This window comes from Podarcis raffonei, chromosome 2 (genome assembly GCF_027172205.1).
Source record: "Podarcis raffonei isolate rPodRaf1 chromosome 2, rPodRaf1.pri, whole genome shotgun sequence".
NCBI classification, from domain to species: domain Eukaryota; kingdom Metazoa; phylum Chordata; class Lepidosauria; order Squamata; family Lacertidae; genus Podarcis; species Podarcis raffonei.
Window position 1 is genome coordinate 44,744,560 of NC_070603.1, and position 16,581 is coordinate 44,761,140.

The window sequence follows — 16,581 nt, forward strand, 5'->3', positions numbered from 1 at the left end:
TTAGTGTTGAGTTATTATTATTTTTTATCTGATGGTTAGGGGGTGGGAGAGTTGTTTTGTTTATTGTTAGCGTTTATTGTTTTTGTTTTTCCAATATGTTGTATGGGATCAGTGTAATTGTGGCACTTCTGTAGACCTCATCAGGTAAATCGTATTATGTCAAATTCCAAATCATTAGCCCAACAGTTGCTATTTTTATAAGCTATAAAATGTTTATGCATGTAATCACAGAACCTTGTTTTTGCTACTCTAACTATATGCCCCTATAAATCAGCCCTTTTATAATAGCAACATCAGAAGCCAAAGGACAGCTGTAACTCCCATGGAGATAGCATGTTACGCATGCAGATGCTTTTTATGTTTCCCTTAGCATCTTCCACAGATAACAATGGTTACAATGGGAACTCCATAAGATGGTAGTAGAGTAAAACACAATTCGAAATTCTGACCCTCATTACAGATCAGTAAGGCTGTGGTATCTCATAAAAGAGGGAGAAGTGACCAGAATGCAGTATGGATTACTTTATTGATTCTAGATAATATAAGAGTCTTTAATCTGTCATTTGTTGCTTTGAACTTTATCTCCTGCATGCTGCTGACTAGATTGTGTTTAGAGACAAAATGGAAGCCAAGGTCTGCCTTGGTCACGAGTTTGGTTAGGATTTATGACTTCAGAGATGTGGTGAGACCTGAACTATATTTTTAATTCCTTTATGTCATTTCTCCCTGTAGGTTCTCCGTTACTTTGACTATGTCTTCACAGGTGTCTTCACCTTTGAAATGGTTGTTAAGGTTAGTAATTGGGGAACTGGGCTTGAGCCTGAGATCTCATGACGTTTTGGTAGTGTTTGGAAAAGAGAACTTGAAGCTGCAGGGCAGAAGTAGAGCTGGGCTGAATGTTTGTGAATCAGTATTTGGGGGGCATGAGAAACAAATGTCCCTTGGGGGAATCGCTCAAAAGAGCCTTTTCACACCTCCTTTCCCATTTAGTAGTCCAACAGGCACACATATCTTTCTTAGTTTGCCCAGGTCGAGTGAAAATTTCAGAAATAAGATATTCTCTTTTTTTTCTTTCTTATAATGAATGTACTGCTTAATATTTCAAAAATCTCTAAGCAGTTACAATTAACTACTCTGCCAAAATACAATATGGATTTGAATACTTCCAAACCATTCTTCCCCTCAAAAAAAAAAAAAAACAACAGTTGTACATGGACACAATTATGAACAAGTAAGGGTATGTGTGCCTCAAACCAGAGCTTCCAGAAACTAAACGCTGCCACTCTTCCTCCTGTACAACCAGCACTCTAATTCTTCAGCAACCCTAGCAAATTAAGAGTTAAACTACATGCTATGCTTATTGTGCGGTGTGCAGCTACATCTCTTTGTCTTAAATTAATTACAGCCCTAGGGGTGGATTGTTAATGTGATCGCACCATACACAGAGAGGAAATCTATCCCTTTCCTCCATACCTACAACTCCCTCCCTGCAAAAAATGTCCCCACTACAGTTATAAAGCATAGTATAAAAGCATCGTAGCAGGGGAGGGGGGCAGTTTTCAGGAGAAGGTTGTGGCTAGGAAGGGAAAGGATAAACCTTCCATTCCTGCATGCTGCAACCACAATAACAGCTGCCCCCATGACCAGAATTGTAAGAAAAACAAGAGACAGCCTGGAGCAGATCTCTGCTGGGGCTTGACTGAACACTTAAGACAGATGCACACAAGTTTAGATTCACTGGTGAGGAAATGTACAGACATGGTGACACTGACAGATATCTAGGGCCTAATTAATATACCTCGGGTTACAAACACCTCAGGTTACAAACACTTCGTGTTACAAACTCTCCTAACCCGGAAGTAGTACCTCGGGTTAAGAACTTTGCCCCAGGATGAGAACAGAAATCGCATGGCGGCAGCGGGAGGCCTCATTAGCTAAAGTGGTACCTCAGGTTAAGAATGGTTTCAGGTTAAGAACGGACCTCCTAAACTAATTAAGTTTGTAACCCGAGTTACCACTGTATAATATGTTAGCCACTTGAAAGCAGAGCCAAACTGAAACATTTTCACCCTGGAAGCCATTTGTGTGAAGTGTCCTCCTAGAAAGTTACAAAAATTTCAAATGTGCTAGCGTATTTCCTTGAGGGCACTGAACTGTGCCTAAAAAAGCAAGGCATTATTCCCCAAATGTGGTTATTATAGTGAAGAATATTGTGTTTTCATGCTGCAGCTTTACAAGCTAAAGTGTGCCGTAGTTCACACTGCTGGCTTCTCTTGAGGCTACCGCGGATTGATTGTGTGACAGGCTTTTTTCACTTCACTTGGGAACTAAGATCTGCTCAGTTGAGAGCTAAGACAGAGCAAGATCTGGACTAAAAGCTGGTTTGTGCAAATAGGTAGCATGAGATACTATTAACTAGTCCTAAAATGAGGTATTTCTAGAATCCACCCAGACCAGAACACCTTCATTAATTAAATTTCCCTTCCCCTCTGTATTCTCATTTTTTATTTCTATTTCTATTTGTTACACTCATCATTCTTACTGCATTTTGTATGTGCTTATGTCAACCATTCTGTATGAAAAATGACAAAAATAATTATAAAAAGCATTTAATGTATCAGAACAATTAGTAAATTTATAAAGAATAAAAAATAATTTTTTTCTATCCTGACCAGGCATAATGGTTAAACCCCCTCTTTTAGAACTATCCTAATATTATTACCTATACCTTCATTTGTTTATTCGTTCGTTCATTCATTCCCTCTCTAACACTCACACACCTAATTCCCTCCCGCATTTTTACTCAACTCCTCACACTCTTTCAGCTGCCATTCACAACGGACACTGCTACACCTGTCATTCATTCTGACTCTAGCTAGCATTCCATCACATCCCCCTGCTGTCAATTGTTCTTCCACTCACCTGTCTATTACAACTGTCTTTCATGTTTGCTGACATAATGGTTGCTCCATGCCCTTATCGTAACTCCCAGGTCTCTTACTGAGGGGAATATACCGTATTTTTCGCTCTATAACATGCACCCGACCATAACACGCATGTAGTTTTTAGAGGAGGAAAATCCGTAGGCATGCTACCCGTAGGCATTCCCTCCATAACACGCACAGACATTTCCCCTTACTTTCTAGGAGGAAAAAAGTGAGTGTTATGGTGCAAAAAATACGGTATTTCATTTGGTTGACAGCCCTAAGCGTACTTTTCCCCCTCCTGACTTCCCATTTCTGAGTATATACAGAAAGAAAATGTGTGGTTGATACGTAGTAAAAATGCTAGGGTAGATGTCCTTTTACTGTAGCATTTGAAGTGGCTCTGAATTTAATGCATGCTTTACAGAGTGGCATAGTGAAAGATTTGCCTACAAGCAGCAGTATATGTGCTGCAGAATGTTTTCGTACACTGGATTCTGTGATGTGGGGTTTGATAACTCCAGTATTGCATAGATCCCACCTCTACCCAGTCAGGATTCCTGTGACAGCAGCACCATTAAACACGTGGGGAGAGATTATGTCATAGAGGAAATTGTGTGTACAACACATCCAGAAAAACAATCAGTGTTTCAGACTGTGTTGTGCCAGCACAGCTCTCAAGATTCATAAAAACCAGATTTTAGTCTTTGAACTGGGCATGAACTATCCTTTGTTTGCTCTTTTCTGCATTGCCCATGAATACTAGAGCTGCACCTGTGGTCTGTTCATTTTCATTTTCATGCAAGTCAGTCCCCTTTTTTTTGCCTTGATCTCCTACTTTGTAAAATGAGCCCAGCAAGACTGACCTCCGTCATTAGAGTGGAATTATGGAAACAATAGTAATTGACACTAGGGGACTGGGGATCTCAAAATTATAGTAATCAAAACCATGCATAGTGCCTCAAGAACCCTGTGTTTCTTTGCTTTGGTTAATTCTTTAGATGATTGACTTAGGACTGATCCTTCATCGAGGCGCTTATTTCCGGGACCTGTGGAACATCCTGGATTTCATTGTGGTCAGTGGAGCATTGGTGGCGTTTGCCTTCACGTAAGTTTCTTTAGGGAGCCATAGTGCTTTCTTTCTTTTACCTCTTTCTGCAGAAAGCACAGCTCATTCCCTTCTCCTGGAAAAGACTCTTGTTGAAGCTTGCTGCATGATTGGTCTGTTAACAGTTGTCAACACATAGGCAACTTGGCCCCCCTGCCCATTCCCTCATCACAATCCCTCTTCCGGTGCTGCCATAAGCCTTCCTAGAGCATGGACACTCCAAACCTGTGTGCTCTCCCCTTGGCTTGGGATGCTCCTTGCATGTGGAGTTTTCCCCAAGGGCCAACTATAGGAATGGCAGACTGCCCCTGTTTCTTTTCAGACTCCTTGTAAGTTGCAGGTTGTGGGAATCCGAGCCATAAATTCTGAAAAATGATCTCCTATGTTGCACTGAATGGATATACAGTGGTACCCCGCAAGACGAATGCCTCACTAAACGAAAAACGCGCAAGATGAAAGGGTGTTCTGATTTTTTAGCCGCTTCGCAAGACAAATTTTCCTATGGGCCTTTCTCGCAAAACGAATTTTTTTTTTTTTGAGTTTTTCCCCACAGGCTCCCTCCAAACTTCAGCGGGGCGGGGCGGGCTGGGAGGGAATCCCTTGGACCCCCGCCGGACTTCCCGCAGCTCTTTTGAAGTCCGGTGGGGGGAGAAGGGCTTTTCTTCCCACCGCCAGCCTTCAGAACAGCCTTCTGAAGGCTGGCGGTGGGAAGAAAAGCCGTTCTCCCCCCGCCTGCCTACAGAAGAGGTTCGAGGAAAGAGGTGAAGGAGCACTGCCCCTTCACCTCTGTCCCCGGAGCTTGCCGTTCTCCCCCGGCCTGCCTTCAGAAGAGGTCCGGGGACAGACTGTCCCCGGACCTGGTCTGAAGGCGGTCTCCATAGGAACGCATTAATTGATTTTCAGTGCATTCCTATGGGAAACCGTGCTTCGCAAGACAAAAAACTCGCAAGAAGAAAAAACTCACGGAACGAATTAATTTCGTCTTGCGGGGCACCACTGTATCAGGATGCAAAAAGGCCAAGAGGCTGGCATGGCTAAGATTTTTTTTCTCAGTGATAACAGAAGCCTACATCATTTGTAGAGAGGCTCCACTACTTCCTGTTCAAGCTAAGAGAAAGAGCTGATTAAATGTAAAACCAACCTACATTTACAATACCACATTTAGGGTGTGTCTACAGCAGTTCATCATCGAAATATAGGGTGAGAAGCTCATGTGGTCTGCTCTTTCTGATTTGTCCCTTGTACGTTTGCAATACAGATGCTGTGAGATGCATAGCACCAAAATGGGTCAGGTTTAAAAAGAAGAATAAAATATGGTTCAGGCCCTGAGTCCTAAAGTGCCTTATGCTGTATTCACACATTTTAGAAAAGAAATGTGAACTCACACATTTTAGAAGACATCTGAAGGCAGCCCTGTTTAGGGAAGCTTTTAATGTTTAACAGACTATTGTATTTTAATATTTTGTTGGAGTGGCTGGGGAAACCCAGCCAGATGGATGGGGTATAAATAACATATTATTATTATTATTATTATTATTATTATTAAATTTAATTTACTCTAAAACAAAGAAAATGAGGTTATGTTCTTAATAATATTTCTAATAATATCTTCAAAAACCTGAGTTGATAGTTTACTTTTGGCTCAAATTAGGGAGGGGATATATTTTGCTTTCCTTTTATTTTCAACTCCCCCCTCCCCCGCTACCAGTTTTGCAGGGTTGATATCAAATGATACACTTTTTATTTTTAAAAATATTTTTTATTGATTTTCCAATATCATTCCAATAGCAGCCTCACTATAACAACAGCATTCTTCATATCAAACACATTCCTTTGTGGATAATGGAGGTTAGGGTGGATTTTGCTCTTTATTTTCATAGCATCGGGTTTCTCACCCCCTTCCCTCTCAGTTCCTTTCTCTCACACTCACAGTTCCAATTTTGTTAAATTCCATTTATATTCCAATTTCTTCCATCCTCACTTGTTCAGATATTTTTAAATAAAACTTGCATTCCAGGGAGGATTGCCGTATCAAAAATGAAGAGAAAAACTTTAAATAAGCAAACCATGTGCTCCCCTCCCTCCATCGTCTCTCTCACCGAATCGTATCCACTCTCAGTCCAAACCTTTTACATCCTTGTAGTTGGGTTGTTTTTGCAGTTTCTTATGATCTCTGGCACGCACCTGTAGTTTACTCCAATTAGAATCCAATTAACAGGATAGCCTGTGCTTCCAGGAAAGGGGTGGGGAGCGTTGCAGTAGCCAGAGTGCTCTGTGCACCCAGTGTATTTGCCTGCCCTCGCATTCCATGGGGAAGTGAGTGCCATACCACCAGGCAAACTGCGAGTGAGAGCCTGGTTCCTCTTCCAACTGAAGAAGAATGCAGATAATGAAATTCCCCCATCATTTTCTGATTATCTCCATCTGTGTGTATTCCACAGTGTTGAGAGAGGCTCTATTGCTGGTGCACTGGAAGCAGGAAGACGATATCAAATGATATACTTAATCACATAGCATTGTTCTTAGAGATACTATGGGGGGAAGAGTGGCCGCAGCCTCACTCCCCCTGAAACAGTAAAAAGCCCTCCCTCTACTTTTGCAGCTTCCAAAATAGTTTGCAAATTAGGGGGTGGGCTTTTTGGCTGAGCCCTAATATACTTCTCTTGAGTCTTTATAAAAGGTCCATGAATCAGAATGACAATGTAATCTAAATAAATCTACAATGAATATGATGTAAATAAATCTAGCACAATAAGTGAAAGTTTTCACAGTCACCACCACGAATGCTATTTAGTCCAGAGAGGAAGAGGGAATCAATATATATTTTACTCCAAGCCTCAGCCTTTGTAGCAACTAAAGTTTACAGCCAGCTGTTATTGTAGGATTCCTGCCACTGTAGGTCACATCCAAGCAGCCAAGAGCTTTCCAGCTGATCTTCACATCCTTCAGTTTTCCTGGATGTATAGAGATGGTCCCAGTTCTCCAGAGATGGCGCTAACTCTCCCTGCTCAGTTGAAAATTTTGTCAGGTAACCTGATGGTATCCCACACTCTTTAGAGATACTTAGATAAAAGTGGCTGCAAATATGATCTGGTTCTCTTGGGCAGTGGCAGGGAAACATCTGTTACAAATTCCAGCCTCCTGTCTCCTTCACCCACAGAACCTTATGCAAATTTTGAAACTTAATGCTTCTTACAGAACCTTATGCATTAAAGGGGTAATACACACCCTACATTTAGTTTGGACAAATACCACCGTCCTTGACCATTTCCTTTCCATCTTCAAATTATCAGAGTTTCCCTCATTTCTTTGAAAGAAAAAGAACCTGGTTTTGCTCAAATTTATCCATTCACCATTTGCTACTTTCTTCTGCTTGTTACTTTGTTATGCATTTTTGTGGTTTTTATATATATATATTTGTAAATAATTTTTATTAATTTTCAATTAATAATATTCCAGTTGGTAATAAATCAAATCAAATCTTGCCACATCATACAAACAATAATATGAATTATGCATCCGAATTAAAAAAAATTCAAGGGAGCTTCCCATATTCTGGATGTCTAGAGAAAGTCTCTTTCAGTTGTTCCTGCGTTCGTCTCTCTTATTTTCCCCCCAGTTTCATCATTCCAATCTTAACATCTTCTTCCAATCACTGGTGTGCGGCTTTCTATCACGATTCATAAATCCATAAGTCTGTTCGAATGCGAAGCATTTCCCCTGTATTGATCTTCTTTAAATGGTTTAAGCGTAGACATCCCAGTTGACCCTTCCTTCATCCCAGTTTTATCTTTGTTTTCCAATGCTCTGAGCACTCCTCCAACTCTTCTTTAATTAGTAAGATTTATAGCACAGCGACCTTCCAGGTCTTTTAACCAGTTGTTGCTCCAAATACAAATTTTCCATAGAAAAACAATGCCACAGGCTATATCTCACAGTTTCAGTAATTATTTGTTGATTGTTGTTCCTCTGGGATCCAAGCCAGCTCCCCCTGGGCCCTGGGGTGGGGAGCGAGCCACAAACCACAAATTCACCTTCACTTTAATCCAAGTATAAAGATAGTCCATGCAGGCAAAATGCAGTTTTTGCATGATATATTCCCAGTCCATTGAATGTATTTTGCTTCCCCTAAGGGGAGTTCATTTATTTTCCTTCTGCATCACAACAGCCACTGCCATATTTCTCAGCCTGAGCCTCCTTCTTATCAAATCATTATTTTTGCCTTGGGGCTCTCCCCAGATGGCTATGCAGCCAAATATCAAATTGATTTTAACAGTTCCTCCCACATTCTTTTTGAGTAATTAATTCTTTCTTGGTGAGGTTCACCAAAGTAGCAAATGAGAAATAAAAGAGAAAGTCGCTCACCCCACTTAAATCAAAGCACAGTGATGAATGTCCGTTTCAAGTCCACACCTTGGCATCCAATGATTGTTTTGTTTAGCAGGTCTTTTTTATCTCCTTCTTTCCAGAACACGCCTGTTTCTTAGTCCAAATTTTAATGATTTTAGGAAACAGGGATCTCCCGCTCATGGCGATGACATTAGAGCATTGCCAACTCATGCAGTGCTTGCACCCAGCATCCCTGCCCCCGCATTCTGTAGCGAGCAGCAGTTATCCGACAAACTGCGGGTGACGGCCAGTCCACCCCTACCCTGGGGTGGGGGTCAGCAGGGCCAATTACCCCCATATTAACCCTGAAAACCTGCACGATTGGAGTCTAGTATTCTGGGAAAGCAGCCAACGGCCATGGCAGAAAACTGGAAGCTGGTTTGTGTTTTTATATTGTAAACCGCCCTGTGATCTTTGAATGAAGGGCAGTGTAGAAATAATAATACTGTAATAATAATAATAATAATAATAATAATAATAATAATAATAATAATAATAATGTATTTCGATGGAGAAGACAGACTGTTTCTGACCTTCCACAAGCCTGGGTACCTCATTACCTCACAGAGCTGCCTCAAGATTCTGTCAACAATTTCTTAGGATGCCAATAAAATTATAAGTGTGTTTGGGTGTGGGCTATAAAGCTATAATTGGACAAATTAGCTTTTTTCAAACCATGACAAAATATCCATTGAAAATCAGAGTCTACAATCTTGAGGGGTGAAATAATTTTTTACAGGAATTCCACAGGAGCTTATTCTGGGATAATGAAGAACTTACTGGAATGAAAAAAGAGGGTGGGTTGATGCAGAGATATCCCATTTATCATATGAAAAGAAAAGTAGGAATTTCCTGAATTCTCAGAATCATCATACATCATGTCTGGAGTTCTGAACTGAGTCTCAAACTTTTATCAATAAATGAAGTTACAGTGATTTAGAATCAAGAACTTTCTGACCTATACTGGAAAGGAACTTTCCTGCTTAGCAGCCTCAGCAATTGGTCCATTTCATAAGGCAGAGTAGCCAGCCTGGTGCCGTCCAGATTTGTGGACCACTGTAACACCCACACCATGCAGTTAGAGCACTGTTCACTTGAAGAGTCATGGCTCCCCCCCCAAAAAAAACCCCTGAGAACTGTAGTTTGTTAAGGAATTCTAACTCTGTGAGGGATGGCCTAACAACTCTAAGCACCCTTATCAAACCACAGTTCCAAGGATTCTTTGGGGGAAGCCATGATAGTTAAAGTGGTATAAGAGTGCTTTTAATGTATGGTGTCAATGTAACCTACAACTCCCATCATCCCTGACCATTGTCTATGTTGGGACTGATGGGAATTTGAGTCATAAGCACCGAAATGTCACCAGGTTGGCTATCCCTATCGTAGGGCTTGACCGAACTGGTCCCAGCTCCTGATTTCCTTTGCTCCCACATGGAACAAGGAAGTCAAAGGGAAGAAACAAGCAGAGACTCCTTAGTATTGGGGAACCTCACACCTGTGTCATGTCTCTGCGGTTCAGCTGAAAATAGGATGTGCACAGTGTGTAGTGCTGATTGATTCAGAGCACGTTGGACAGGATTTGAATGTCTTAATTGCTTCCAAGGGTAACTAGTTCTAAAGGTACAGATTTATATTCATTTTCCCTCCTAGAAATAATTTTTAGGAGCTTGGACCAAGGTGTAGTAGAAGAGGAAAGAACAATCTAATAGGTTGCCACTTCTGTTGTTTGTTCATGTTATAGCTCTATTAGCACACATGGCAATCTAAAGGCTTATCCACACTTCCTCTTGTCCTGCTGCTTTCTTCATGGGGAAACCGCTCTTTAGCGGATTTCCCCCAGATTGCCATTTGTTCTGTTTATTGCAAAAGAGCAGGTGTTCCCTTGGAAAGGAGTGGGTCAAGGGGAAACCGCTCAGACTCATGCCTAGAAAGAGCAGGTCAAGTGGAAAACCACTCAGCCCTGTGCTTTCTAGGCAGAGCCGTAGCTACAAGGGAGCTAGCCAGGTTTTTGCACTGGGTAAAGCCTCCAGAGGGAGGGGGGCACCATTGAGGCTCCCATGTGAAATAAAGCTTAGTTTCACCCTGTTTCTAGGCACAGGACAAGCAGAAGTGCAGATGAGCCCTAAGCTGCAATCCAGTCCACTTGGCTAGAGAGGAGATTGGATGAGGCAGAGGTGAGCCTCTATCCAACCCTGCCAGTAGAGATGTTTCACCACTGTACCTCAATGTGCCTGCACAAATGGCAGTCAGGCAGAAGCTACCACCATCAATATCACCACTGGATGTAGTCAGGGTAAAGCCCATAACAGGGAAAGGTCAGAGTCAGTCCAGCAAGGGATCTGCTGGATCATGAACTAGCCCTGCTGCCATCACATGATGCCAATGGGCCCAATCTGGGCCTCTTCACTATGCCAGCTTGGGAGTTGGCATAGCAATAGCACTTTTTTTTTTGTTTCCCACTGGCTGGAGTGAGTGGTGGGGCTGTGTGGATGTGGTGGTGGCCATGTCATTTGGTTAAGCCCTGCCACTGCAATCCATGAAGAAAAAACAATCCTTCAGTGCCAGTGAGCTTACCATTTAAATTGTGGTTAGAAAAACGGGGAGTTGGGGGGGTGAAGTGGAGGCAAGTGTAGCAAGGTTTTCTGAGTATGCGAGCAGGTGAAGTTCCATATGCATTTGCAGTGGGAGGAATGCAACATAGCACTAAGGAAATTGCTTCATCAGGGCAAGCATTGCTGCCTGATGAAACGTCCTCTCTCCTCCCCTATTGTGCTGTCCTGAGGGTTCTCTCAGTACCCACCCTCCAAGCCAATTTGGGGGTTATGTGGAGGGAGAAGAGCAGGAAAGCCCAGTAGCAGTTGGGGTTGTCCTTGTGCAGGCTTCTGCTAGTGAACAGTTAGTTGCCTAGTGTCTTTATCTCAAAATTCATCAAAGCCAGAAATCTTGAAGTTCATGGGCAGTTTTTCTGAGGTGCTCTGCACTCCATCATTCAGCATCAGGCTCTTGTGATGCATGAGAAAAAAATTATTAATGCAACCTTATCTTATATTTTCTATCTACAAACCACAAGGATGGTAGGAGATTCCACAGCAACCCAAAGGTTACCAGATTAGTGCAGTCAGCCTTTCTCCTGGAATAGCCACCTTATTTCCTCCCTACCTGCATGCCTTGCACCCATTTTCCAGCTCTTCTGTGCATCTGCAACTTTCTTCTACAGTTTTTGGCTCTCTGCATGAACCTAGGAACGTGCTGTGGCCTCCTCAAAAGTGCTTGCACTCATGCACTGGGGTCTCAGGGTTGCTGTCTCCAGTCATGCCCAGGTGAGATTTAATCTGGAGGTGTTTCAGCCTCTTTTCCCAGATCACACACCTTTAACAGCATGTTATTCTTGCATTTTTTTCCATCCTGAGGCGATGGGCAAAGCAGCCTGAATACAGAGTGAACATTTGAAACCTTCCGTTCTCGCCTGAGGCTGCAATGCTTCGCTTATGAACCCCTCCATATGTCCTTTTTATTCATGATTATTTGTTGTCATGATGGTCCTGCGAGTTCCTCTGTAGGCGTCTCAGGTGAAGGTAGTCTTACAGTTCTAGCATATCTCTTAAGTAGCCAGACATAGAACAAGCTTGGGGAAGAACTGAGGCTGAAATCCTGGAATGGTGACTAAAGTTTCTAGTCAGGTGTCACATATGCAGCACGTGGCACTGAGCCAGTGCTATCACATGGAAAGGCAAGCTCCAGTAGTGTTGTGAACTTGTGACTAAGGCAAGCCTATGTCCCTGTAAGGCAAGCCTATGTACCTGGGTTGTGTAGCAGGGTGAAAATGTAATTGTCTCTAAGGCCTGCCGTAGCTCACTCTTCCAGATATCCCATTTTTTAAAATATCTTAACACAATGGAACTTGATCCTGTACCTGCAGGACTGAAGAATGGGAGCTGTGAATTCACCTTGCAATAGATTAGCATTTATTCTACTGATCCAACATGCACATGCTTATATACTCAGCCTTGGAGATCTGACTAGGACAGTTCTTCTGCTTCAAAAAGAATAAGGGCAGCAAGCGCCATGGAAGGGAATATGGGGTGCATTAGTAGAGATGATGGGTATCTGACAGATTTATCAGAGATTTGGGGCTTCTGGAGACTATGGGTCTCATTTTCTTTTATAATCTGACAATTGCCACCATAGAAGAGTGGTGGAATAGGATGAATGTCTGACATAGCTGGCATTTAAAAAGTCAGTGCAAACAACTTTGCAGAGACATTGTTGGTGGTTGTGTTTCCCAGTCATTTATTACTCTGATGGAACTTGCCACCCTCTACTGCACTTTTCCTTTCCTCTCTTTCTTATGCATTCTATATCACTGGTGATCTGGTTTGTTCTTCTCTCATCTCTCATCAGTTTCATTAAAATTTTCATCAGCATATAGAAAATGTTTTTGAGCCAATCATGCCAGCTTCAATTAAATGTACAAGGGTCTGTATTGTTTTTCAGCTGTGTTGCTGTCATCTGACTGTATAAACTGCTCTGTAGTCCACTACGTTATGTTTATTCATACTATTGCATCAGTAGCAGCCACACCAGTGTGTTAAGCAACTAGATTCTGGATTGTAAACTCATTTCATAGCCACTGTTCTAGACTGGAACTTGGGATCACCGGAGGAGTGTCGAGATAATTGCTATTACCCCACCTAGGTCCAAAAAAAATTGTGCTGATGAGAGCTTGGCCTCCCCCACCACTATTGCTATCTGTATTTGGACAAAAGAATGATCACCTTGATAGGTAAAGTTAGTAGAGCTTCATGAAACAATAGTTTTTATTTGTACTAGCTTAGAGGTAAGGACTGAGAATTGTTAAACAGTGTCCCAGACCTAAACAGCCTAATTAGCTTCCCATGTCATGTGGTGAGGCATGCAACCTGATCCCACATATGTTTATTTGGAACCAAGTCACACTTAAAATCCTAACCATGCCTACTACAAAATATGTCCTATTGAATTCAGTGGTGCTTACTCTCAGTTAGGTGGGGTTAGGATTGCAGCCTTTGTCCCTGCTAAGCGTGCTTAGGTATAAAGACTTGATATTTCAATCAAACTCCTCTTCATTTTCATTCCTTAGTCAGGATTTGTGTAACCATTGGAAATTGACGCCTCAATTTTTATGTCAGTGGAAATTAGTATATAAATCCAAGTAAGCACATCAATAAATGGATGCTGAACGAAGGACTGAAAAGCTTTAAAGAATAAGGATAATAGAATAAGGATAAGAATAAGGATAAGAATTTAGGGTAAAGATTAAGCCTTGAATAAAAACCAAGTACAATCTGAATGTGAGTAAGCTCCACATAAGAGATGAGTAAGATTTTTTGAAGCACCTTTGGCTGCTGCCCTTTGCCCTCAGGTGGTTTTTTGTGTTTGTTGTTTGTTTTTGGATGAGCAAGGGCAGACAGGTTTGTTTTCTTTGTAAGAAATGCTTTGTCCAGTGATGCTGGGAACTTCCCAGGTTTCCAACTGAGCTGGCATGAAGGATTTTCTCAACACCAAGGCTTTGATCTTGTTTAGCCTAAGATCTGTAGCTAAACAGTTGTAGCACATTACTACCCTGTGTTTCAAGGCAGCTGCCAAAGAAGGGTGCAGGAAAAACCTATTTGGTTCAGAAACTTCCCTGAACAGAGCCAGCATGTGGTATTGGGTTCGTTTGGGGTTTATGTTGTGTGTTCTCTTTTTTAATGTTACTCACTTTCCTTGTCTCTTCCCTTTCACTGCCACTTCACAACAGGAGCAGCACACGGTAAAGTCTTTCTGTCTGTCTCTTTCTCTTTCTTTCTTTCTTTCTTTCTTTCTTTCTTTCTCTCTCACTCACTCTCTGGTACACATTCTATTTATCTATGTGATCTTGGTTATGCATCACTTTGGCTAATATGGTTGGAAGGGAAGACATTTTAGAGCTCCTTTCGTCTCTCCAAACATCAGTCATTCAGTTGGTACTATTGTAGGTTGCATCACTGAGTTAGGATCATTGTATTTTACTGTCAGGGCTCTGGGACTCTGCAATGGCCATGATGTGCACTGAACAGAACATTCTACTGCAACCTGCTTGAAATATATTGAAATCCTACTTGTGCCAGGAACTGATGATATGCTAATGTTGTCACGGATGAAGGACAAGGATGGTGATTAGAAATAACATTAGCTTTAAAAAGAAAGCCCCCACGTGCTAGAGACTTTGGGAACATCCAACTGCACTGAGCAGTCATAGGACAGGGTGCTACTTCCTAGAGGCCTGTTGTCGTCTACACACAACAGCAACGAAAACGGCCCTGGAACATATGCTTGGGAGTTGTTGGGGTGTTTTTTTTAAAAAAAACTATCCTCCCTTGTTCTTTTGTTCTGTCAAGGAGGGAGTTGGAGAGCATAGTTTGCTTGGCTGTAAAGCCTGGGGCTCACTGTTGTTCGAAGGAAAGTCTTCTGGTGAATAGAGATATAACACAAATAAGCAGGGCATTCTCACAACTATGGAAATATGTTATGCCCAAACAGACAATCCTTCTGTCTCTTTGTTCTCCAGGCTAGCTATTTACAGTAATGTTAAACATTTATGCTGGAAAATGACAGTGTTTGGGAATGTCATGGCCTGAGAGTGCTAATAGGATCAAGCTGGAATATGTCACTACTAGGCATCCGTTTTGCATTTTCTGGCATCTAAAACTGTCATTTTATTAGAAGTGTCATGAGAGATTATCTAGCTGTCAGAACTCAGAGGTCTCTAGCTAGAACTCTTTCCCTTTGTGCCTGACTTTTGGAAGGATTATAATCGGGGGCTCTTCTCCAAGTGGATTTTGTTGGCTCTCCATTGAATATATGTTCACTCAAAAGTTTGAAAACCATCTCTCCAGCAGTGCATTTCTGAGAAAAGGTTTTGCCACTCTCTTTATAGTATGAGGCTATTCACATGTGTTGAATCAGAAGTGTAAAAGAAAGAGTGCTCCTCGCAGAAGTGTATGTTAGATAGCAGGGCCTGTGAAGCAGCTGTAGTTATAATAGCTCTCCTGTAATACAGTCATGTTGCTTAAATGTTTCCTTAAATTATAACTATAATTTATTATATAGATGCCTCAAATAAACCCGCTATTAGAAAAGCTGTGTTGTAGTGGACTTGCAGTGGTTTTTTTGTAGGCATATACAAGTTTCTCTTACCACTCCAGCTGGTAAAAATACAACAACATTAAGAAATTAAATAGCTAACAATTTGCTGCATATTCATGATTTCCAAAATCAGCTGCCCTGCTCTGCCTAATGGTGGGGCTGGCTTTCAGTGGCTTCTTGTAGAAGATGAGAAGAGATTATATATTTCTCCAAAGTAGGAGTCGATTCCAGGAATATGTCCTTGTCGTCTTCTTTTTCCCTTTTTACCCAGTAAGAAAAATTGACAAGGTGGAGCTAAATGGGACTGAAGAACTTTAGCATATTGATACTCTCACCTTTGCATGTGTGTTGTGCACTGAAGGGAGAGATGGAATTCTATCTTACTGCTGGAGAGAAGGTTCTAGGTTATCTGGATGCAAACAGAATGTGAGCCAGTGGATAGGTTAAGGAAAAGCATATTGAACAGTCATCCAAGGACGGGACTACTTCAGAATAAACTTTTAATTCTCCCCATACCAAAAATTCTCTGGGATTGGAAAACAAATGTGTAATGGAGAAGGATAGGCTAGAACAATTCTCATAGATGTGCAAGCATTCTTACTGTGGTGCTGGCTTTCAACATACAAGAATTTTTGTCATGAAATATGCCATGCCACCCATCTGCATTCTGAAGTACAGTAGTACAGTCCCAGGAAGCCTTTACTACATGATATAATAACAACTACAACTACTACTACAACAACAACCAAAGCACCCAGTATGTTTGAATATGTGTTTTTTATGCCTCAGGGCTATAAAGATTCTGTAGGTGTACTTTGTATTCTGTCAATTTGTAGCAGGTCTGTAAGGGGCTCCCCACATTTCTGTGTTCTGTTAGTTCTGTATAATTATCTGCATAAAGCTAGTATATGTTTCTAACAGCATCAACATATTCTGCTTCACTTTGGCATCAGTTCCTGAAGCAGCACAGTGAGAGCATTAATTCAGGCTGCAACTTCTTCCTTTGTTATTTTC

At 41.6% G+C, this 16,581-nt stretch overlaps 1 protein-coding gene across 16 annotated transcripts in view; it reads left to right on the forward strand.

Moving 5' to 3' along the window:
- Positions 1-16,581, forward strand: part of CACNA1A (calcium voltage-gated channel subunit alpha1 A) — a 275,590-nt gene that overhangs the window by 165,331 nt on the left and 93,678 nt on the right. For all 16 annotated transcript variants that reach the window (XR_008328860.1, XM_053376385.1, XM_053376381.1 and 13 more), the window contains 2 exons: positions 733-792; positions 3,926-4,032. Coding sequence is in view for 15 of the 16 variants with exons in the window: in XM_053376385.1 (XP_053232360.1) it covers positions 733-792; positions 3,926-4,032 (167 nt within the window). In the remaining variant the exon portion in view is untranslated. The remainder of the gene's footprint in view (positions 1-732; positions 793-3,925; positions 4,033-16,581) is intronic.